The 26,116-nt window shown below is 39.5% G+C and overlaps 1 protein-coding gene across 2 annotated transcripts in view; it reads left to right on the top strand.

Annotated features, from left to right (window-relative positions):
* The window catches only part of atp1a2a (ATPase Na+/K+ transporting subunit alpha 2a), a 69,500-nt gene that overhangs the window by 38,873 nt on the left and 4,511 nt on the right, over positions 1–26,116 (top strand). For both annotated transcript variants that reach the window (XM_047367042.1, XM_047367041.1), the window contains 11 exons: positions 110–219; positions 2,634–2,809; positions 4,283–4,419; positions 5,323–5,473; positions 6,180–6,348; positions 12,257–12,411; positions 14,894–15,017; positions 21,509–21,654; positions 21,749–21,879; positions 22,438–22,539; positions 22,781–22,872. In XM_047367042.1, the coding sequence (XP_047222998.1) occupies positions 110–219; positions 2,634–2,809; positions 4,283–4,419; positions 5,323–5,473; positions 6,180–6,348; positions 12,257–12,411; positions 14,894–15,017; positions 21,509–21,654; positions 21,749–21,879; positions 22,438–22,539; positions 22,781–22,872 (1,493 nt within the window). The remainder of the gene's footprint in view (positions 1–109; positions 220–2,633; positions 2,810–4,282; positions 4,420–5,322; positions 5,474–6,179; positions 6,349–12,256; positions 12,412–14,893; positions 15,018–21,508; positions 21,655–21,748; positions 21,880–22,437; positions 22,540–22,780; positions 22,873–26,116) is intronic.

The following is a 26,116-nucleotide window of genomic DNA, read 5'->3' as shown; positions in this document are numbered from 1 at the left end:
TATTTCTTATTGTTACTTTATTTTATATATAACAACTGAATTCTTATTCCTTGTTATAAATTGTTACAGCTATAAGTCATAACTCTAAGTCAGTTATTAAATGTTACAGGTGCAGTACCATCTTGATATATGGCCAGGAGGAACCTCTTGATGAAGGCTGGAAAGATGCCTTCCAGAATGCCTACTTGGAGCTGGGCGGACTGGGAGAGAGAGTGCTCGGTATGTGTTTTGCGGCATTAGGGGATGTGTGTCTGGTAATAGGTGGATAGGAGCAGCAGTTGGACACAGCACTTACGTTTTATTATCTTCTTGGTAAACAGGGTAGTTTGCAGGAAATGTCCCCATAAAAGTGTAGACTGCTATCCTTGCAACAAAGAAAATGGCACTGCAGTCTAGCACAGAAATGCAGCAGGAAACAGAACAAAAATGACCTCTGTTTAAAAAAATGTCCTTGCAGATCAGTTTACAAGATGTTCTTGAAGATTTACTATGTAGAGTTGGAAAACGTGTGCTAGAAACAGGGTTATGGAAGTTAACCTGGGTCAAATGTAAAATTAAAATATAACATAATTATATTTTGCCTTGTAAAATGTCAGACACCTTTTTGGGTAAAAAGTCATTACCTTAACTGTCTCCAACCTGTTCTCTACTCTGGCTTAGTAAATGTCACCATTTTGACAGCAGAGGAAAAAACTTGGCATATCTTTTAAAAAGTGCCATAGGTAATAATTATGTGCTATCATCATTTTGTTAGAGTAGATGTCACAGCAGCTGAATGTGGAACATTGCCACTTTTAGACTGAAGCTATGGAAATCATGTAAATCATTGTGTCGTAGTAATGCCTGGGGTGATGATGATCATGGGTTGTGTGTTTCAAGACAAAAAATCTTGTTTTTACACTTTTTGGCTGGATCTGGCTTTCCATCAAAACCAATTTGTTTTGCTTTGCTATTCTGGAGAAACAAGATGTGTAATTGAAAATATAGTTTCTTTAATCATAATACTTTTTTACATAAATTGGCAACTTTGACTTCCTCAACAAAAATAACAAATATTTCAAGTGTTTATTTCTTGTAATTTCAATGATTATGTCTTACACAGTGGAACCCAAAATTCATTGTCTCAGAAAATTTTAATATTACATAGGATCAATTGTAAAAAAAAAGAGGCATTTTTATTTTATAAATATTATATGATGGCCATATTATAGCCTTCCTAATCATAGGGAAGGCTGCTGTCTTGACAGATGTCCACACACTTTACAAGGAGGGTAAGCCACAAAAGGTCCTTGATAAAGAAGCTTGTTGTTCAGAGAGTGCTGTATCCAAACATATTCATATAAAGTTGCGACAAATGAAAAGTGTGATAGAAAAAGGTGCACAGACAACAGGGATGCCCACAGCCTTCAAAGGATTTTCAAGCAAAATCCTTTCAAGAACTTGGGGGAGCTTCTCAAGGAGTGGAATGAGGCTGGAGTCAGCGCATCGAGCCACTACGCACAGACGAATCCCACACATGGGCTACAAATGTCACATTCCTTGTGTCAAGCCACTCCTGAAACAGAGAGAACGTCAGAAGCATCTTACCTGAGCTAAGGAGACAAAAAAATTGTAATGTTGCTCTGTGGTCCAAAGTCGTGTTTTCAGATGAAAGTAATGTTTGTATTTCACTTAGAAATCAAGATCCCAGAGTCTGGAGGAAAAGTGGAGAGGCTAAGAATCCACATTGCTTGACGTCCAGTGTGAAGTTTTCACAGACAGTGATGATCTGGTTTGCCATGTCATCTGCTGACGTCTGTTCACTGTGTTTTCTGACGTCCGCATTAAACCTGCCATCTACCAGGAGGTCTTGGAGCACTTTGTGCTTGACTCGGCATCTGCCCAAACTGCCAAAGGTACCAAAAGGTGGTCCAGTGACCATGGTGGGACTGTGCTTGATTGACCAGCAGAATGGCCTGACCTGAATTAGAGAGAATCTATGAGATATTTTCAAAAAGATGAGAGACACCAGACCCAACAATGCAGTTGACATGAAAGCAACCTGGGTTTCCATTATACCTCAGCAGAACCACAGGCTGATTGTCTCCATGCCATGCTGCATTGATGCAGTTATTCATGCAAAAGGAGCCCAACCAAGTACTGAGAACACAGAAATGAACATATAGTTCAGGAAGTTGACATTTCTGTTTAAAATACCCTTTTTTATTGATCGTATGTAATATTCTAGTATTTGAGACAGTAGATTTTGACTTTTCATTATTTAAGGCCTAATTATCAAAATTACAAGAAATAAAGGCTTTAGCTATTTTACTCCTTGTGCAACGAATCTTGGAGTTTCACTTTCTGAAATGAGTGAAAAAAAATATTGAAGTTTTGCACAATATTCAAATTGTTTTTGGATGTCTTTGCCGAACATAGAGGGAGGGTCTTTTCTTTCAGTTGGTGTGGTTTCAACCAGGTGGTGGGTTAGATAATGAAACACGATTGGTCCAAGTCACAGTGTCAGGAAACCGACATTTAGAATAAGGAGAACTGTCTGGATCCAGAATGGAATAAATTATTCAAATAAATATTATTCAAATAAATTCAGTCCATGATGTGCAATCACCTCCCTGATCCCTCTTCCCCTTCAGGATTCTGCCACTTGAATCTGTCTTCATCCCAGTTTCCTCGAGGATTCACCTTCGACTGCGACGACACAAACTTCCCCACGGAGCAGCTCTGCTTTCTGGGTCTCATCTCTATGATTGATCCGCCGCGTGCTGCTGTGCCCGACGCTGTGGGTAAATGCCGCTCTGCTGGCATCAAGGTAATTCGTTGCCCAGTTTCGACTGTCATTGTTGTTCCTGAGTAGCCCTGTCCTGCAGCTTTCTATATCAAGCTTTTTATAAAGGGATGTTGCAAATCAAATGTCTTTTCACATCACAGCATGCAGTTTAAATGACAAGAGATCACCTCCAGGGCCATGATCGATGAAATAAAGTTTATTGTATACAAAAAGCTTATGCCATGACAGTGGCATTAAAATGCCTTTGCAGATTTTTTTCTTCAGAAAATAAACCTTTAGGAATAAATCACAGTTTTAAGGGATTGGAGGAAAATTAGTGAGATAAAGCTTTTGTATTACAGAATGATCAAAGGAATATTTTTATGTATAAATTAGAAGTTTGAAAGGTAACAAAGAAAATGAATCAGTTTATCATGATAGCAGTTTGTAAAAATCTCCATCTGTTAAAGTCTGGAGTAATGGCATTTGTAATGAGCCGCAAATACACACAGAGAAAATGCTTTGTCAGAAAAATAATAAGCTCGGCCGAAGGAAGGTTAGCCGACTGCTAGAAGAGATAGAAATTGGATAATGAGCAGAAATAGCTGTTCTAATTCAAGGCGATGACTACAGAGGCGGAAAAGGGATTTCACACATTTAATTTTAGGTAGTTATCACGCTTCCCCTGGTAATGAATTTTTGAAAGACACACTATAATTGTCTTAAATAAATACTAACTGGAGGCAGAGGAATGTGAAGGTGAAAATAGCTGATGTTTATTTAGGAGAAGAAGATTTTACATCTGACATAACGTTCTATCTTTAATTGTAAAATGTCACCTTTGTTTTGATAGAAGCATTTAGCTCTGTCAGTTTTGTGTCAGGATATATTGTTCTTATGTTTTGTCATATTTCAGAAATATAGACATGGAATTAATTACTTGTCAGATATGATATGAGTAAAACTAAAAGTAAAACTAAAGTAGATCTCAACTAAATGTAGCATGTAGAAAATTATTTTTTTGCTGTGCTAACGTTGTGCAGGAATATTGCAACTCAACATTTCAGGTTGTTCATTAATCCTGCACAATTTCATCTATTCTTCTTCACTGCAGGTTCATCATCAGCATTTCTATTAAACTTCAGTCAGAACATTGGTCAGGCCAAAATGTTACCTTTTATTTTTCTTGATTCATGCTTCTGTAGAAAGTTTCAAATCAGCTTAAGAGCTGAAATCATCCGGGCTAATGTCAAGATTGTGACTGAGGATTTCTGAAGCTGCCAGGTTGTCCCTGCAGAGTACAATGACAAAAAGCCCAATTTGTCATCATTGGATATTAACCTAAAGCCCTTAAATCTTAAATCATCATTCTTTTCTAGTGTAATCACATGACACATTTGTGTAACTTAGTGTCCATCTTATGAAGTAGCTCAAGCATGCTGTGACACATGACATCATTATGATGATCCAATACAGTAAGATTTCTGATTAATGATACCTTCTGTCTTTAAACAGGTAATTATGGTAACTGGAGACCACCCTATTACAGCCAAGGCCATTGCTAAAGGGGTGGGCATCATCTCTGAGGGCAACGAGACGGTTGAGGATATCGCTGAGAGACTGAACATCCCTCTGAGCCAAGTTAACCCCAGGTGTGGCTGTGTGTCAAAGCAGGCTGTGGTTGTGTGCTCAAGCGTCTAAAGCCAACCAACCCACTGTGAGATTGTTTGAGCGGTTCAGGATATGAGCAGTGGACTGTCCCCTGGGTGTGTGTGCAGGAGGGAGTGTGTTTAAAGAAAGGGCTGGCAAATATAATCAAGTAGGATTTAGATGGAAAGATGCTTAAGTTAAATGCTGTTAAGCTGAACTTATGGACAGAAAATGCCTAGATTTCTCTGAAGTTGTTATATGAATGGTAAAAGAAAAATGAAATATAGGGGCCAATCCTGGGCTGCATAGACATATATTTGATGTGGAAATAATGTTAAAATGACAATAATAATGATTAAAAGACTCCTGCAGAGAGGTCTATATGGTCGGTTGAGAAAATAATTATAACATTTAGTTCCTTGTCTTTGCTTTGGTTCTGTAGAAAGAAAGGATTAAACAAAATAATTACGATATGTAAATGAAATGGGGATGTTTTGTTCTATAAGAATCTTATTGATTTATGTGGGAGGGAAACTTCTACATGTCTAAAAGTGGCAGACAGGCAGGCAGGCAGGCAGGCATATTATATTATATTATATTATATTATATTATATTATATTATATTATATTATATTATACGGCATAACACCACAACTGGTTAAGCTTAAACTGATGAAAATACTTTTTGTGTTTTTATTCCATTAGTGTGCGCAGCTTTGAACCTAGCACACGGAAGATTTTTGCCATTTCAGATAAAATTTTACAGAACAACCTTTCACGGCGTTGTGTGTGTGTATGTTAGTTGATGCATTCAATAGCCAGGCAAGGAAATGTCAGATCGCCCCCTTCCTAGCTTGGTATCACTGACTCCATGGTGTTTTTGTTCATGTGTATGCTATTCACAGGGATGCCAAGGCTTGTGTGGTGCACGGCTCAGACTTAAAGGACATGAGCTCTGAGTACCTGGACGACCTGCTAAGGAACCACACTGAGATTGTGTTTGCTCGCACCTCTCCTCAGCAGAAGCTCATCATCGTGGAGGGCTGCCAGAGACAGGTCAATGGTCAGAAGTGTGTGTGTGAATGTGTGGTCGGCTCTTTTTCAGCTGAATTTCAGTAAGTTGGTTCATATGGTTGAATACTAGCATGTGTATCTTGTGATAAACCAAGAACGGATGCTTGAATGTGCCTGTTGCCGTCAATGTGTGGCAGTATGGCTGAATAAAGGTGTGTGTAAGTGAAAGTGTTTGTGTTCCCCTGTCATTTACAGCTGAATGCAGCTTTCTGTGTGTCCGTTTCAGTGTTCTTGAGCTTTTTGTTAGTGCAGGTCGTTCAATGGATGAATACATGGTTTTGTGCATGCCTGAGCATTTATGTGAGAGTTCCTGAAACAACGGCTGGTTTGTGAGCATACCGCTTAAAACAAGTGTGCTTCTGTAAGGTGTATTATTAACAGTATGTTAAACTTTTAGACAAAACTCAGCTTTCATGCACAAAAAAGAGATATTTGATCTCTGCATTGCACTCATGTATTCAGGCCATGCAACAATTCACCCTGACTCACTCATTCTGACAGCATGTAACCGAATGATTGCTACTCTGTTTAAATTTTCTTATTAATCTCCCTAGAGCTGCTGTGAAAATACATTATTAAGACAGAGGGGGAAGGGCAGTGCAGAAAGTGATGGGAAGGAGAAAAAAAAAATTAAATCACAGTACTTATCTTTCTCCTTGACAGTTTTTGTTTTTTCTTGCGGGCACAGGGGGCAATCGTGGCTGTGACAGGGGATGGAGTGAACGACTCTCCGGCTTTGAAGAAGGCAGACATCGGCGTTGCCATGGGGATTGCTGGTTCTGATGTGTCCAAGCAGGCAGCTGACATGATCCTCCTGGATGACAACTTTGCCTCCATCGTTACCGGAGTGGAGGAGGGTGAGCGCTAGGTGGTGAGACGATGACAGAATAAAAGTAAAAATGGTGAAGAAAAAAAAGTAACAAAGATGGAAGGCAAAGAAAAGTCATACTTGGAAAAAAAACCTTGGCAAGAAAGATTGAACACTTTTAGCTCAACGTGAAATGTTTTATGGATGCGATTTCTGCTGATTTAATGTGTGATTTCAAAATAGTCTATATAATTAGCAGTATTTAATTTAGGGGTGTCAAACTCCAGACCTCCAAGGCCGATGTCCATGGTATAAAAAATTATGATGGAGTAACAAAATAGGATTATAATGAACAATGGACATATAAATGCATGATATACAGGGGTTGGACAATGAAACTGAAACATCTGGTTTCAATAATTTATTAGTATGGTGTAGGGCCTCCTTTTGCGGCCAATACAGCGTCTATTCGTCTTGGGAATGACATATACAAGTCCTGCACAGTGGTCAGAGGGATTTTAAGCCATTCTTCTTGCAGGATAGTGGCCAGGTCACTACGTGATACTGGTGGAGGAAAACGTTTCCTGACTCGCTCCTCCAAAACACCCCAAAGTGGCTCAATAATATTTAGATCTGGTGACTGTGCAGGCCATGGGAGATGTTCAACTTCACTTTCATGTTCATCAAACCAATCTTTCATCAGTCTTGCTGTGTGTATTGGTGCATTGTCATCCTGATACACGGCACCGCCTTCAGGATACAATGTTTGAACCATTGGATGTACATGGTCCTCAAGAATGGTTCGGTAGTTCTTGGCAGTGACGCGCCCATCTAGCACAAGTATTGGGCCAAGGGAATGCCATGATATGGCAGCCCAAACCATCACTGATCCACCCCCATGCTTCACTCTGGGCATGCAACAGTCTGGGTGGTACGCTTCTTTGGGGCTTCTCCACACCGTACCTCTCCCGGATGTGGGGAAAACAGTAAAGGCGGACTCATCAGAGAACAATACATGTTTCACATTGTCCACAGCCCAAGATTTGCACTCCTTGCACCATTGAAACCGACGTTTGGCATTGGCATAAGTGACCAAAGGTTTGGCTATAGCAGCCCGGCCGTGTATATTGACCCTGTGGAGATCCCAACGGACAGTTCTGGTGGAAACAGGAGAGTTGAGGTGCACATTTAATTCTGCCGTGATTTGGGCACCCGTGGTTTTATGTTTTTTGGATACAATCCGGGTTAGCACCCGAACATCCCTTTCAGACTGCTTCCTCTTGCATCCACAGTTATTCCTGTTGGATGTGGTTCGTCCTTCTTGGTGGTATGCTGACATTACCCTGGATACCGTGGCTCTTGATACATCACAAAGACTTGCTGTCTTGGTCACAGATGCGCCAGCAAGACGTGCGCCAACAATTTGTCCTCTTTTGAACTCTGGTATGTCACCCATAATGTTGTGTGCATTTCAATATTTTGAGCAAAACTGTGCTCTTACCCTGCTAATTGAACCTTCACACTCTGCTCTTACTGGTGCAATGTGCAATCAATGAAGACTGGCTACCAGGCTGGTCCAATTTAGCCATGAAACCTCCCACACTAAAATGACAGGTGTTTCAGTTTCATTGTCCAACCCCTGTATTTAACCTGCATGTGTCAGATACTGTGAATGGTAGAACTATTTATATAATTAATTTGTTTAATTGTTTAATTTGACAACCACAGCCATAAATATATTTTGTTGGAATTGCCATAATACATTGTTATGGCGGTATGATGCTGTGAGAACTGCTCAGAGTTAATGGGGAAATCAATGGAACTAAACAAAGGACAATCCTGAAAATAAACCTGCTAGAAGCTAAAAAAGACTTGTGACTAGGATGGAAGTTCACCTTCCAGATGGACAAGAACCTCAAGCATTCTACCAGAGCAACAATGGAACAGTTTAGATTAAAGCAGATTCATGCATTAAAATGGCCTAGTCAAAGTCCAGACCTAAATACGATCTGTGGCTTGATTAAAAATTGATGTTCACAGACACTCTCCATCAAATCTGACATCACACCAGAAGTAAGAATCTCAATGAAATACATTAACGTTTGTGGTGGTAATGTAACAAAATGTGAAAAGGTTCAAGGAGTATGAATATATTTCCTAGACAATGTATAAGTTCTCAGTAACGATGCTGAGTGGCTCACAACTCACTGCCGTTTATCTATATGGTTTTCTTACTCTGGTCAGTCAAGTGCTGATTATTTTGTAAACAAACCAGAACTACCAGATACCAGATCTTAAAAAGTGTTATTTTGCACAATAAGACCAGTATCACTGTCTGTCTCTATCCAGTTTTCTAATTTCTGTTATTGCTATCTCTGCAACAACAGCGATGTTGATGACAAACTACTGAACATGAAGCCACTGAGCAGTGGCCCACGACAAACAGCAATATAATTTAGAGACAGTCTATGGAACAAGCAAGTACAACCTGATAATTTGTATCAGCATGAAGTTGAAGCAGCAGTCTAAGCGCTGTTGATCTTTATTGGTTGAGTTTTCCTTCAGCTGATGTTTTCAGATCTACAATCATAAGAACTTCTACAAACAGCAGTCATCCTTTGTGAAAGTGGTCCTTGATGAGCCAAATACAGCAGATATTCAAAGGGTTTTCAGAAACACAGTGTTGTATGCAGCTGTGTTTCTAAATGGCAACACGCAGCAATGAAATGGTGCAAGAAGACCCAGTGCAAGAATAAAATGGAATGATTTAAACTGAATTTGAACATGACTGGATCCCTTGAAATTGGATATGAATTGATCTCATTTGTCTTCTAAAGGGCCTTCAGATAACATTAGTTGTAATTTGGCTTCATATAAATTCATTAAATCAAAATAAACTGACATGAAAAGAAAGCTTATCTTAAACTCAAACTGTGTCAGAACAGACATATAATGCATGGTGAAGGAACAACAAGCCTCTGTGGTATAAAGCGAATCTTTCCTTTATACGTTAAACCAAAATATGAACTGACTTCTGCTCAAAAGGTCTACAGTGGTTTAAAAAGGGTAGCTGATGTTCCAGTTTATCAATAAAATAAAAACCAAAAAAAGAAAAGTTGGAATCACAGCTCTCTCAAGACGTTTACATTTCTGTTAAACTTGAAAAAGGATTTTTGTAGTTTGCGAATTTTTGTGTTCACCTAAAGTACAGGAATGATTTATTAATGTAAAACAATTAGTTTTAGTGTCAAAAGTCATCCGACTTTTGTGAAAGCTTGAATTTTTTGAATCACTGTTCTTCATTATTTAGCTATAGCTGAACCTTGTCAGCAAATAGTAAGTCATTTTCTACCGCTTCTTACATTTGGGTTTCGTAGGGAAGCTGGTGCCTATCTCCAGCAGTCTATGGGCGGGAGGCGGTGTACACCCTGGACAGGTAGCCAGTCCATTGCAGGGCCAACATAGACACACACTTGGACTGTGGGAAGAAGCCAGAGTACCCAGAGAGAACCCACACATGCACGGGAAGAACATGCAAACTCATGCAGAAAGACCCCTGGCCGGAAGTCGAACCCAGGACCTTCTTGCTGCAAGGCAACAGTGCTACCAACTGTGCCACCGTGCAGCCAAACTTCTGGCTGCATGGTAAATACGTGGTACAAAAAGTCACAAAACACTCACTACAATGACTACCCTGACAACAATGACTACCTTGACAACCGTGACTTGCTGACAGAACATGTCTCAAAAGTATATTTGACCCTGAGTGCATATGCAAAGTGTAATTAGGCGTTTTATGTTTCTTTTGGAGTAATGACTTTTTCCTTGCTAAGTAGCCTTTCAATTCACGTTGGTAAGACACATTTTACTGTGGAATGCAAACAAGTCTTTCATTTTTTTTCACATTTTTCTGGGGTTGATTCACACATTTTGCACCAAAACATATTTCGGACAACATCTACTCCTTTCTGAATGGTATGATGACTGAAGGTTCCCATGGTTTTTATGCTTGCATATAATTGTTTGAACAGATGAACATGGCACCTTCAAGCATCCTGAAATTTAATTGTGAAATGAACCACAGACTTGTAGAAGTCAACAATATTCTTCTTGATTTATTGCTCCATTTCTGTTCATTTTTCCATTTTTTGATGTCAGACAGGAAGTCTATGTTCATTTGTGTTGCATTAGTAGTTTTACATTTTTAAATTGTACTTATTTTGCAACTCGGATTGTAAATTAGGATGTCTTTCCCGTATGGAATTAAAAGGAGCACTTTATAGTTCTGTGTAATTTGAACAGTATACTGAAGATATAATGTGACATGGCTTTGCACTCTGAGATTTAACTTGAGCGGTACACTGACAGGCATGAGATGGGACTTGAGACTTGCCTCGGGTGACAGCCGTTTAATTGAACTTGGGTTGCCTAATATAGTCTAGGAAAATCTATTTCTAATGAGGTTATGCTGATAAAGCATTTAACAGGTATTGTTAAGTGTGTAGAATTTTTTTTACACATAATGAGGAGAGGAAAACGGTGAAAAGAATGTTCAAAATATACACTTCAGTGGATCTCAAAACTGTACACTGTCCCTGTTAAAAAGACAAGTTTTCTAATACAGAAAAATTAAACCATGATAAATCATTTCAAAACCTGTTACACCTTTAATGTTACGTATTTATCATATGGTTCGACTAAAAACATATTGACCCTGTTTGGGAAAAAATAAAAATAGAAAAGCTGCAATAGCTTGGTAGTATATGTGTGCACCACCTTAGTTTCAACATTAAGCCCATATTGGTTGGAGTGAACCAGCATACCACATCTTGTCTTTGCAATATTTTCCCACTCTAGCTTGCAAAGGTTATCCAGATCTATCATATTGTTAGGACATATTTCACCCACAGCCTTCTTACAAATTTTCCATTAGATTTAATTCTGGACTCTGACTGGTCACTCAAAAACTTCAGTTTTCCTCTCATGACGTCATGCATTTGTTGATTTGGATATATGCTTGGACTTTCTGTGAGGCTGAAAAAAGAAGTCCATCTTCATCTTCTGCTTTCTGTCAGACACCTGAAAGTTTAGGGTCAAAATTAATTGGTATTTGAAATAATTTAGAATTTCACCGATCTTGGCAAAAAACACAGTTCTATTTGAAGATAAGTAAACCCACAGCAGGATGCAACTACCTCTATGGTACACAGTGGGCATAGTGATCTTTTGGTGGTGGTCAGTATTGCTTTTACTTAAAAAATACAATTTGGAATTGTGACCTAAACTTCTAAAGTTTGATTTTATTAGAGACATTATTCAGCAAAATTTGTTTGGAAGAAAAGATTCATTCTTTACCACCGCTAATTCTTAGTGCAGATATGGAAAATACAGTAGATTGTTGTCACAGATTCATGCAGCTCCTTCAGTTATCCCATCTGCCTTATGCACCCTCCTTGGCCAGTTTTTGTCTTGTCCTTACATCAATTTTTAAGCAACATCTAGATTTTGTAATGTCACTGTTGTCTCTTTTCCCAATTAATGTTGGCTGTCTTCACTATGTACCTTAATGTCTTTTTTGCACTCCTTTCCTGACTGATACGTTTCTACTCTGAGATTCATTTAAACCTTTGTAGCCTGTTTGCAAACTACCACTTTAGCCAAAGTATGCAGATGTAAGGAAAACCCTACAAGAAGAGGTGAATTTTATTTTTAAATGTACATCAGATTTATTATATTTGAATGAAGATGTGAACTCAAGAGCCCCAATGCTAAAACTGAGGAAAAGGCATTTCAGAAAAGTATTTTGTCCCCTTTTTTTGTCAAAAAAAGCTGGTATTTTATTCTGGGGGTGCAAAGTTTGGAGAATAATAATATAGTATAGTCATCTATTAATAATAGATGACTGTACAAACATTTAAGGTTGCTACTTAAAAACACTTTCTCCTGATTGTGCACAGGTCGTCTCATCTTTGATAACTTGAAGAAGTCCATTGCTTACACATTAACCAGCAACATACCAGAGATCTCACCCTTCCTCCTGTTCATCATCGCTAGTGTTCCTCTTCCTCTGGGAACTGTCACCATCCTCTGCATCGACCTGGGCACCGACATGGTGAGCAGTGGAAAAAAAATCCTCTGTGCAGTGATGCCAGTAATAATCTTTTTCTGTAGTATTTCACTTTTTCTCTGGTTATGTCTTTATAGTCTTTTTATTGCTTATTCTTAACTTTCCGTGTGACTTTATTGTAATTTTATTGCTCTAATACATAATTACATCCAACAAAATGTTTCACATTTATCTCTCTTTACTGAATTATCCTTTAATTGTTGGTTGATTTTAGCAGTTCTGCCCATTGAAAGGGTGCTAATTGTAAGCATGTTGCATAGCTACAGGCAAGGTAAAGGTGACATTAAGGGAAATTGCGTTACTGGTGTCAAATATGAGAGCCTGGAGGTAAGAAAAAGGAGCAACTGTTTGGTTTAATTTGTTTTTTTCTATCGGTGAAGGAAATTTGCTCTTGGCTTTGTGCCAACGTCCATTTGTTCGAGCAGAACAAAGGCCGGGTGACACTCACATGCAGATTTACATTTCACAGGCCTGCCATTTCCAGATGCCAGTCTTTGCTTTGTATTTCCAGTTGCAACAAAAAGAGTTGCTGGCATGCTGCTTGCCGGAGGGGCGTAATCCATCATTACAGAAAGAAAGGAATCACAGAATGAAAAATTCAGACGGACTGTTGTGCTCATTACTTTAATTTTTGCATTTTGTCAGCCATCAAAACAGCTGCAAATGGTACAAACTACCAAGCTGGAGTTAAACATCAGTATGTAGATGCATTATAATTGTGCACTTGAGACTAACAGCAAGCATTTCAAGTCTTTACATTAATCCATCCATCCATCCATCCATCTATTATTGTGCAGTAGAAGGTTACATGGTTTTCAACATTTCTTATAAATAAAACAGAAAAGGTGGGGCGTGCTTTTGTTCTCAGCCTCTTGGTGCGGATACTTTGTAAAACCAACTATTGCTGTAGTTACAGCTGCAAGTCTTTTGGGGTAAAACTCCACCAGTTTTGCTCATTCTACTTCACAAAATGACTCAAGCTGATTGGATAGAAGGATCTGTGAACAGCAATTCATAGATCTTTCCACAGAATCTGACTATACCAGGCAAGTCTAACATAGCTCTAAACCATTCCATTGTTTTATTTATTGTTTTATAACCTAACGGTGCTTTACATTTCTCCACAACTTTAACCCTGACATGTCTGCCGTGTTTCTTGGTCTTCAGGAAGGTACCAGAGTTACCCCTGAGTAAAACTGAGTCAGCCCAAAGGTGCTAACAACTGGCCATATTTTTCAGATCTTTACTCGCAAAAACATGTCAAAACCATTTATCTTTTACCTTTCACTTCACAATTCTCTACTACTTTCAGTTGGTCTACCACATTAAATCCTAATAAAAACACATTGAAATGTATCAGTATAATGTGACAAAATGTAGAAAAGTTAAAGAGAAATTAATAGTTTGATAAAGCACTGTAAAGACAAAGGGGAATGTGATCAAAGCATATTACCTTGCTGATGCTAATGATGAATATCTTCTGTTTTCGTGCACAGGATAGCGCTGCCTTATTATTGGCCAGATTTACCTTTTAGGGTAGGATAAGGGATACTGGGGATCTAGTTTGTTCTCCTGATTAGCGTATTAAATAACCCAGCCATTTACTGTGACACCTGTAAGTGGAATGAACATCTGGACCTTTTAAACCATCATGAAACAAAGGACATCTTCATGCAGAAGTATAGAAAAAGTGTTTATGCTAAAGTACACAGTTAAAATGACTGATTTCCCATGTCTGCATGTAATAGTGTTAACAGCATGTTTACAGCTTAGTGCAACTTCTGGCTACAGACCGGAGGACTGCAGAGATTTTGCAGCAGCGAGCAGCACATGGAGTCTGCTCTCATTATTTTTAGCAATCATGGGAAAGAATGACTGAAATAGAAGGTTTATTATCTTTGGCATGCTTAGGAACGCTTCATGAGAGATTTGAAGACAGAATACCATTCCACATGCACTTTTAGAAGCATATATACATTATAAAAATAACTGCCAGACATTTTGTTCCATCTTGCTTCACCGCTGCAGGTCAGAGGAGAGCAACACCAAAACAAACTGGATTTGCAGGCTACACAGGACGTGTATTCAGTTTCAAGCAGTACCAAGTCCCCACCTCAAATCCCACCTAAGTCCTGGAGATTTCCTTCCCCAAGTTAAACATATTGCTCTGTCGCTCACCTAGTAAACTCAGCCAATATGAGATCTTTATTACAGGGACCTTTTTACCCCTTTGTTTTATGAATGTCCTGAAATGCATCTCTTCCACATCTCTCTCTGCAATTGTCGTCGCTTTCTCTTTCCTCTCCTTTTGCCCTCTTTATGTCTCTTCTCCTCCTGCACAGTGATTGCATGATTATATCAGCAATATGTCTGGTCAACCATGCCTTTTTAGCGATGCTGCAAAAACAAATTCCTTCATGTTTATTGTACTGGTGGAAAGTCAGCTCTTTCTCTCCTGTTCTTCCAGGTTCCTGCTATCTCCTTGGCTTATGAGACGGCTGAGAGCGACATCATGAAGCGGCAACCAAGAAATCCGAAAACCGACAAGCTGGTCAATGAACGTCTCATCAGCATGGCATACGGACAGATAGGTCTGTTCTCCTGAATACATTACCCTTCTCACCAACAGATCTTACACCTAAATCACTATGACAGGGCTCTTGTGTTGACTTTATAGACATAGTAAACATTTCTGTCATAAAAACTTTAACTACTGACATTTATCATAAATTCTGGCACCTGTAAATGTTTAGGTAGGTGCAGTTACAGAAATAGATCCAGAGGTGAGCAGACATTTTTTGGTTTTCCTGTAATTCTTGTGACATTTACAGCAAATTGAGAGAGGCAAGTGCAGCTATTAGCACAACTTCATCTTGGTCATGTTTTACTGGTTGGAGCCTCACTTGAACACGTGCTTCTTATCTCTGGTTTTATTTGGTTTGGGAATAGTGAAGGAGGAAAGGCTGGCCCAATATCATACGCTATTAAACAGGGCAAAAATACGAGAGGGCTTCATTTAAAACCGAACAAGCTCAGAACAACCAGCAATGAGCATCAATTTTGGGCATTAATTCCCATAAAATAGAGGCGGAATTCTTGCAAGACACGGCAAATCACATTTATAAAAGACCTATGTGACATTACAGCTGGAGGACCGGCAGAAGGAAATGTGTAAATAAAGAGGGGATCCATAGGTGGCACCTATGGATTGCCAAGTACAAAAGCAGAGTTTAAAAAAGGAACAGCATCACAAATCTATTAAATCATACTCGAAATGTTCAGACAGCGGGGGTTGAAAGAACGCCTGGTGCTGGACAGGTGTTGTCGTGGCCCAGGGTTGCCGGGGTCTCTGAATGGTTGTTTCCTGGTGGTATCCCTTGGGGTTGGGTGACCTGGGTGTGGAACTGTGGGTCAGTTTGGCAGCATGGCCAGTTTTGTTGGGGTCAAGCGATGAGTGGGGATCTAACTGAGGGGTGGCAGATGGCAAGGTAATGGGCAAAGGACTGTGGCTCAGTAGGAAGAGTAGTTGTCTTGCAATCAGAAGGTTGTGGGTTCGATTCCAGCTTCCTCCTGTCATAGGTCGATGTGCCCCTGGATAAGGCACTTAACCTCAAGTTGCCTACTGATCTGCGTATCGGTGTATGAATGTGTGAGTGTTAGTGAGTGCAATTAGGTGAATGTGGCTGTAGTGTAAAGCGCTTTGAGCAGTCTGTATGACTGGAAAAGTGCTATATAAGTTCAGTCCATTTAGCATTGGTGGAGCAAGTATATATTCTACCTTTTGACTTCCTTTAACTAGTATTCCAGGGGGCTGCCAATCTCCTTGGTGCGTTTTGACCTGGTGTGGTTGGTGGATGGGGGTTACGGTGGGGTTGGATGGCAGTGGTTGTTGGATGGTGGTGGGTCCATGTAACGTGGAAAACATGTTACATGGGTCTAAGCATGAGGAAATAAAGAGGATTTTGTGGATTATTAGGTCCAATCATGTCTTAGAAAATAACGTCTCACTGTTGATGCACTCCCACTCTGAATATTGCATGTTTTTTGGGATCAATATGTGGAATTCATAGTATTTCTCATCATCATGACCGGGTGCGTTGCTTTTGCTATAATGTCATTGTCTTGTTTAATAGTTTTTTTATTAACAGAGGATTACCTGACCATATGGGAATGAAATTGTCATGTTCTATGAACGTCACCTTATGGTGAGATAATTATTAATTGAATTAATCAGATAGTAACTAATGCCTTTAGTTTTACATCAGTTTTAAGCATCCAGCATACCAAGATGAGTGAAATCTCTAGATATCATAGTGCCAGATTAAGTAAGGTTATTTAGGTGTCATTGTTGCAATATTTGAGTCGCAGTTGAATTGATTTTTTTAGCACTTGTGCACATGTTAAATATACATGTGTTTATACATGTGCCGCATATATGGCATGTAAGAGCAGGATTTTCTGTCCAAAATCTGTGGCAGCCTGACTTAACTATAATCAAATTGTGTATGCAACAGTGTTTAATGCTTTGTGAGGTAATGTGGGAATTAAATTAGCTACTGGTAAGACTATGGTGCACTAGACACATTAAGTTCTTAAAGTCTTATAAATATCCATTAATCCATCCCTTGTCCTTACCCGCTTATCCTTGCAGGGTTGCTGGTGCCTATCTCCAGCATCCTTGGGTGAGAGGCGGGATACGCCCTGGACAGGTCGCCAGTCCATGGCAGACAACACACAGATACACAGGACAAACATCCATGTACACACACACACACACACACACACACTATTAGGAGCAATTTGAATTTTGGACAGGGAGAGGAAGGCGGGGTACCCTAAGATAACCCCCAGGGAAAACATGCAAACTCTAGGCAGAAAGAACATAGGCCAGGATTTCAACCTAAGATCTTTATGCTGCAAGGAAACAGTACTATCAACTGAGCCACCATGCAGCCGATTAGTAGCAGTGTTGTGATTATTATAACAAAGTGTATGTTGCTTTCAGTACCACCCTTAGGCACAGTGGGGTGTTTTTATTTACCAACACATTAAACATGAATTAATAACATATCAACTCAAGGCTCTCTGTCAGAAAACAAGTCAGTTCGGTTCATATGAGATTCTGAAAAAAGATGTCAAGACATTAAGCTGAAAAGCTCATTTTGACAGACTCGCCAACTTGAAATTATAAGAGTCTATCTCGTGATATTGCAGTCGTCAGGTGTCTGGAACATTTACTCCCGAAGAAAGGTAACGTTTTAGAGGGCCAAGGACAGAGCTGTTTGCAGTTATTACAACCTGAAAATATACATTTTTTAGAGATCTGGGTCTTTTTGGCATGTTTATTTTCCTAAATGCTCCTTAATAACACTCAGCTTTTATACTGTGCTGTCATACGACAGATGGGAAATGATTTACATGATTGTCTGGAGTGATTAATGGCTCAATATGGATTTGACAGTGACAAAGCAGCTTTAGGGAGTAGGAATTTTTAAAACTGTACACAGCCTTTTATATAGTGTAATGTCCCTTTTATTTTTCTCAAAATATCTGTGCTGGATGAAAACATTATTATGTAAATACATAATATTCATATTGCTGAGTTCAATATTGGAGTCCAGTCTCCCCAGAAATCATGCACTAGTTTTATTTGTGGCATTTAAAAAAAGAAAAACATACAGCACCATCTGTTTTTATTGGTACCTTTATTGAAGATTTATAAAAAGCTTAAGTAGCACACTGAAAAATTAGAAATATTCAAATTCAAAAGTGTGTTAAGAAATATATTTTTATTTGAAATCAGGGGTGCCACAATTGTTGGACCCCCTGCTATTTATATGAGTTACAACCCCCCTACTTTGATAGAAGACCACTTGCAGAACTACTCAGACAATAAGACAAAGAAAGTTTTAACAGGGTTTATTTTCCTTTAAACTCAGGTTCGGGATGCTGGAGCTAAAGGCTGGGACTGGAAAGTTGTTTCTTGGTGCAGGGAATAGTTCTGAGGAGGGTTTACAGTTCCGGTGCTTTCCTGGTGGTGATCAGTTCTTTACGATCCGTGGACAATCTGCTGGTTCGTGGGTGAGTGGGCAGGCAGGTACTCAGAGCGGCTTGGTTCTGTAGGTAATGGCTTGAAGAGGGTTTTCCAGAAGCGAAGCAATGTTCAGAGAGCTGCAGGTAAATCCGAAAGGTGGGTTATCTCAAGAACCTGGGAGTGACAGCAACAGGAGCAGACTTAGGACTGGATAGCTTTAAGTTCAGCAAAGCTAGAGTCATTAACGTTGACCTGGGGCTCATAGGGCTCGAGGTTTCCAACAATGTGGACCATCAGGTGGGGAATGCTTGTCCAGCAGCTCCTCTTAAACGCTGCAGCCGAAGATTGCTTGCAGGTGCGCAGCGATCAACTATGCGCCACGTTCACCGGCAGAGCTCCTTATGAATAGCAGGGAGATTCACACCACACAGGACCACACACACACACGCAACCATAACACTTCTATAACATTTCACAAGTTGGGACCATTCAGGTTTTCTATAGAATTTAGATCTGGGTACTGAGATGGGCATGGGTGGAGGTTGATTTGTGTTCTGTGTTGATTTCAAAGTATTTTTTGGATAATGATCCACCTGTAAAACCCAATGATGATCCATTTTCAGTTTATGGCGGAGACCAACAGATTTGTATTTAAAATGTTCTGTATTTAAGAGTTCATGATGCCATGCACTACGGCAAGGTTCCTAAGATCTTTGAACGGGCCCACAACATCACAGAACCACGACCATGCTTTTGCAAGTGTTTGCCCACAAATCCATCAATTGTTTCATGCCAGACCCATCTGGACTGTCTGTTCCAGAAAGGCACACTTAGTCCCATCTGACCAAACCAGAGAAGTTGATCAAACTCCAGAAAATTACATTTGTGATGGTAGAACAGAAAATACCTTTTCCTTGGAATGTCTTCCAGACAGCCAGTTTGGATCATATGGAGCATTGGTAATACCATGGTGTTACTGTTTACTCCTACTGTTTACTCCAGTTCTCTATCAGGGAGCTTTGAAGATTTTACTTCTACTACCATTTTCCTTAATGTATATTGTGGAAAGATAAACTTGAATCATAGTCCAGCCTTATTTGTCACAGTTCCTGTTGTTTCGAACTTTCTAATTCTTGCTCTGAAATATGAGGATGTTTAGGTAAGTAGCTATTTTCTTGTAGCCATTTTCTGACTAATGACGATCAACACACATGTGGCCTATTTGACAGTCATGTTCTCTTGTCTTTCCCATTTTGTGGGATGCAAATAGTCCTTTGTGTCACGTTTAATTCATACCACAAGAAAACAAGAAAGAGAAATTCTTACAGAAAATGTGGTCCTTGCACAATCTGTTCGCTTTCATTGTCAAGCTGCAACATTACTCCTGACCCACATAACTAGAACAGTCTGTCTTGAGATTAGGTTGAATGTGAAGATTTTTGAAAAGCGATAATAAGCCTCCATGATCTTAAGGTTTGATTTGCTACATAATAAATAACCAATTCTTTTCACTGGTCATTTTCCAATTTATTGCCAGCTGGAGTATTGAAAATTACATTTGAATAGATTAAGTAACATTATTATCTCTACTTTTTTGGAACTTTTAGTTTTAGATTAGTGGTATTGTGACCTTTAACCACTACAGTGTTGCTGTATTGTTCTTTTAATTTTAAACAAAAATGTGGCCACAGTACTGAATAGGTTGGCTGTTTAACTATAACTCATTGGGAAATTATTCATACCCATGAAAACTACTATTGAAAGAAAGCTCTAAGAAGCCCAGTTATTTTATTTTTTTTACAAGCCATGTAGAAAATGTTAAAAGAAGGCACTCTCGTCAGATGATGCACACACTGACCTACAAAATACTATGAAGGCCAGCTCTGCACAGCAAACTGAAGAAGCCATGGCCACAGTGACCTTTAGTGAAGCCATTGTGAGGTGGGGTGGGACTGTCCTTTTTTAGATTTGTCTCTTTTGCAGCTCACCTTATTTACATGATTACATGACCTCAGCATGAGATGTGCTGCAGTAGCCTGTTAATAATCCATTAATTTAAGGGGTTGTGCTGCAACAAGGAACACTTTAAACCTGTAGGAGAGTGGTACCTGAGCACCAGGATTTAGAACCATTGGAATAGAACAGATCTTGTTGAGAACGTCTGGCAAGACTTGAAATTTGATGTCCACAGACAGTCTCCCTTCAATCTGACTGAGCTTGAGCTAATTTGCAAGAACAGGGGAAATTTTAAATCTTGTGCAAACCTGGTAGAGGCATACCCCAAAAGGCTTGCAGCTGCAATTGCAGTTTAATGGGTATAACATGAAAACACACACCACACCTTTTAGATATTTATTTGTAAAAATGTGGAAATTATGTATCCTTCCACTTCAAAATTATGCACTACTTTGTGTTAATCTATCCCATTAAATCCTAAAAAATACACTGAAGATGTGTACATATAAAAAACTTCAAGGTGTATGAATAATGCCTCTCTACTCTGTTCTTTGTGCACATAAAAGCTAAGTGCAGCTGATCAGTTATTAAAAATGATTTTTATCTCAACAGCTGGTGCCATTAAACCACAGCAGAAGAAACCGTGACAAACAATGTAAAAGCCATTTCTGCAGATTTCCTCCAGTGTTTTTCATACATGTCAATACAATTTGACAGAATAATATATTTTGAATAGAAATAAATTGTTTTAATTTCTGTGAGACTTGTGAGAAACTTTGAGACAACCAAAATTAATTATGACGAATCATGTTTGGAGCGACTAATGGACAATAAATGAATTTCCTATGCTAACATGACATGACATTTGTCTCTATTTTCTTTACATTTAGAGTCTCTCTTGTGCTGTAAATGGACATTAAACACAGATTTACACTTGTAAAATCATCATATGTTCCCAGAAAATTAAGTACTTTATTATATTGTTTTAGGTAATTGTTTTAGGTAATTTTAGTAGAAATTACCTAAAACATATATATATTGATTTGTGTTAATGCCTTAATAACAAGCAGGTGTGGTTATTCTTCCCTCTAGGTATGATCCAGGCTTTGGCTGGTTTTTTTACCTACTTTGTAATTCTGGCTGAAAATGGCTTCCACCCAAGAGACCTGCTGGGCATCCGCATCAGCTGGGATGACCGTGAAGTCAACGACCTGGAGGACAGCTATGGGCAGCAGTGGGTAAGGAACAGGAGTACACAATCACCAGCATGACTTTAATTATATTGGGTTTCTCATGGAAAAGCAAGTAAAACATGCGTTTCCAACTTTACAGACCTATGAACGGAGGAAGATTATTGAATTCACCTGCCACACAGCCTTCTTTTCCAGCATTGTGGTTGTCCAGTGGGCTGATCTGATCATCTGCAAAACCAGGAGGAATTCTCTGTTTCAACAAGGCATGAAGTAAGTAATCGACACAGAATTGTTATTTTTTATTGTGATGAAAGAAATTGAGCATGTGAATCACACAATTGTACATGAATGGAAAGTATTTATTGTCAAGTCCATTGATTTTTTTGAAATTCTATTGTTAGTGTGTCAGAGTGTGTCAGCACTCTTCTGATTGTCATTTTTCTCTCAGGGATGTCGGTGTACAAGTGCTAAGTAGGAGGTTTATCTTAACGGATCAAAACAATTTTTCAACTACTAATACGCATACAGAGCAAATAATAATATTAATAACTATTATTATTATTACAATTACTATTATAACTATAAGAATTTATAAGAGTTTATAGGAATATAAATATTTATAGGAATTGGAAATGCTTTACTTAAAAACACAGAATGGAAAAAATATAAATAAACAAATGTTCTCGTTTCATCAAATAAAGAAGCAATCGACTCCAAATAAAAATCTCACATTATGTTGACGTTTCATTGCCTTATTTTTGGAAGTGTTCTTAATAGCACATAAATCTTGTCTTTTCATTAACACATTTTTAAAATTGTGTTAAACAGGAACAGGATCCTAATCTTTGGCCTGTTTGTAGAGACGGCCCTGGCTGCCTTCCTCTCTTACTGCCCTGGAATGGATGTGGCCCTGCGCATGTACCCCATGAGGTATGCACCGTATATGCACATCTCCACTGAACCGAAAAATAAAGCCTTGCAGACCTAATAGCCTGCCATTAGCCTGTCACTCTCGACTTCAAATGAAGTCTCTGATCTTCTTAAACACCACCTTGTTAGCCCTTAATATTCAGAAATGACTGCAGTGAATATAACAATTTGCACTCTATGCCTATGACTACCCTCTTTGAATACGCTTCCCCCCTGACTCTGTTTTTCCTGTTGCTCTCAGGATTCTTTGGTGGTTCTGTGCCTTCCCGTACAGCCTTCTCATTTTTGTTTATGATGAAGTTCGTAAATTCATTTTGCGGAGGAGCCCAGGAGGTAAGCAGATTTAAGGGTGGAAAGGTTTCCGGCTTGTTTGTTTTTATTAGATGAAGAATTAATTAAGGAAACGGTAACATCTTTATCACAATAACCCCATTTGCCATTTTCTGCAAATCTTTAGCTCTCATCTACTGTTCATCTCTCAGCCTTCCATACAGTCTGTGTAAAAAGTAAATGCTCTGAATACTGAGACTTCCCTCTCCCTTTTTGTAACAGTTGGCTGCAACGGCTCTGTACTGCATTTAAATACTAAGCACTCCACGTTTATGAAGCACCCCTGCAACAGATCTTATTATCTGCTTCGGAAATTGAAAAGTGCTTTCTGGATGATGTGGTTAAGCAGGCACAGTACTTTGTAATATGTTTGCAGCCAATAATTTAATTTTTAAAATCATCATTTATACACCTGTAAGGTACTTGGAGGTAACGAGGGCATTCAATGTCTTGCCCAAAGACACTTCAAAAACTTGCAAGGCTAATTTTTAAACCCTCAGTTTTTTCAGCTGGTTGATGTAAAACATCCCAGAAATATACAAAATTATACAGGTGGCAGTTATACCAGCTTACAGTACACTTACATCAGTGTGAATGTACTGTCAAAACCAATATAAATCAGAAACTTTATAAAAGTGGCCATTCATTTACAGCACCCTTTACATCTTCTTAGCAAGCTTTGGCTGATGTTCTCTGAGCCCATCTTAGCATTGTGTAAATCTGCTATCTTGTTTCTACAGTCCATTGACAGCTCTTTGATCTGTCCATGGTGGTGGAGATGTTGGAATTTAAGAAATTGATTTTGTGCTCTGGTGTGCTTCAAACAAGTTCAGGAGCAAATGTTAATAAATAGCCATTTTATTTCCGTGCAACATGGGAACATGACCAATCTGTGGGCGCCAACACTCTGGTTTTGTTAATCCTTCGATGACATGCAAACCAATTTTTAACTTTTATGTATTGAATTTTTCTTTTTTCAGAGATTTTCATTAAAACTCTGTCTCTCCAAATTAAAATGAAACCACCATAATATTAGGAGGCTCTGCTTTTCTTTGCAAGTGAGCAGACATAGAAAATCAGCAAAGGAACAAATACGTATTTCCTGCACGAAATTTGTCATGTTTTCTGTTGGTTTCTAAGCCAGGAATAAATCACCAGTCAATCAAGCAAGAATTGGGAATTTTGTTAATGATTCATTGTTTCACAGTTTGAACCAGAATGAATAATATTGAATATGATGTATATGAGTCATGAATTGCTGAGAAATTAGTTACAATTATTAATGATTACTGTCAGCTTTTATAATGATGCGATGCAAAAAGAACTGGTTCGAATGCAGGAGCACCAGTTGCAGCTGTCTTATTGAACAGTCCCATTAAGTGCATAAAGCAAAGGGAGTAACCTAACTTAAGTCTTTGACATGAATGAATTGTTAATTTTAGGATGCATTGTGAAACAGGATCTGCACTCATTTTCCATTTGAAATTTCCTGTTAATCCAAGGTGGAAAAAAAAGAAACTAGAGACCTAACGGGTGGTAATGCAGCTGCAAACAATCAGACATCTAGCAGAACGCAATTCGTTCAATACAAAACAATTCTTTGGCTTTAAAAGCTGCTGCCTCTGCAACACTTGAATGATTACCTGTTGTCTCCCAGGTTTAATTTCTGACAAAACAGTGTGTAAATGTACTGCTGTCAGGGCAGTTTGCTTGGAAGTTCTATTTAATAAATGGAGCATAAAAGCACGGCTTATAAACAAGAAAACTCTGATGGGGAAATTGAATTTGATCTGAGCAACTGCTGCACATGCACCAGATTTTGATTGGAATTTAAAGTGACTTTTGGATCCACGGTTGAACCTTCAGGAAAGACAAAAAAAAAACACGTCTGTCCAGCGAAGCCTCGGGCTGAATGCAGACCTTTTAAGAGAACTTGGCCGAGGTTAGATTTTTCTTGCCTGTTACACTTCTCCATCTATCACAAGTTGCCAAATGCTGACCCCTGCCCTACTACGGTTTAGGTCATCAAGTCTTTTTGATGGATCTTATGGCTTTTTGGGCCAGACAGAAATTATATCAGCTCCGCTTTGTTTGCCTTCCCAACTAAAGAATCTATGTTTCGCCAACAGTGGTTTGCCTTTTGCTAAAAGTTTCTGGTGAGAAGAATACGCTCATCATGAGCAGTAATGCCATATTAATTAATTTATTTGAATTGTTATTTTACCAGGGTGGAATGATTACACAATATACAACTTCAGTAAAGTTTAAAAACCAGAATTGGGTGTACATGTTTGAATTTATAGTGGATTTCATCTATATACATGCATACAATTTCTGCTCGAGGGTTCATGGGAGTTTGCCCAACCGGTTCACATGTGTTTTGTGGACCTGGAGAAGGCATTCGACTGTGTCCCTCGTGATGCCCTTTGGGGGGTGCTCCAGGAGTATGGAATCGGGGGCCCTTTATTAGGGGCCATCCGGTCCCTGTACGAGCGGAGCAGGAGTTTGGTCCGCATTGCCGGCACTAAGTCGGACCTGTTCCCAGTGCATGTTGGACTCCGGCAGGGCTGCCCTTTGTCGCCGGTCCTGTTCATAACTTTTATGGACAGGATTTCTAGACGCAGCCAAGGGCCGGAGGGGGTCTGGTTTGGGGACCAGTGGATTTCGTCTCTTCTTTTTGCGGATGACGTGGTCCTGCTGGCCCCCTCTAGCCAAGACCTACAGCATGCGCTGTGGCGGTTCGCAGCCGAGTGTGAAGCGGCTGGGATGAGGATCAGCTCCTCCAAGTCCGAGGCCATGGTACTCGACCGGAAAATGGTGGCTTGTCCTCTTCAGGTTGGAGGGGAGTTCCTGCCTCAAGTGGAGGAGTTTAAGTATCTCGGGGTCTTGTTCACGAGTGAGGGAAGAATGGAGCGGGAGATCGACAGACGGATCGGTGCAGCTGCCACAGTAATGGGGGCGCTGTGCCGGTCCATTGTGGTGAAAAGAGAGCTGAGCCGAAAAGCAAAGCTCTCAATTTACCGGTCGGTCTACGTTCCTACCCTCACCTATGGGCATGAACTTTGGGTCATGACCGAAAGAACGAGATCACGGATACAAGCGGCTGAAATGAGCTTCCTCCGTAGGGTGGCCGTGCACTCCCTTAGAGATAGGGTGAGGAGCTCGGCCATCCGGGAGGAGCTCGGAGTAGAGCCGCTGCTCCTCCACATTGAGAGGAGCCAGTTGAGGTGGCTCGGGCATCTATACC

The sequence above is a fragment of the Girardinichthys multiradiatus genome, chromosome 6 (genome assembly GCF_021462225.1).
Source record: "Girardinichthys multiradiatus isolate DD_20200921_A chromosome 6, DD_fGirMul_XY1, whole genome shotgun sequence".
Taxonomy (NCBI): Eukaryota; Metazoa; Chordata; class Actinopteri; order Cyprinodontiformes; family Goodeidae; genus Girardinichthys; species Girardinichthys multiradiatus.
The sequence above is the reverse complement of the archived record's forward strand: the minus strand, read 5'-3'. Positions and strand labels throughout refer to the sequence as shown.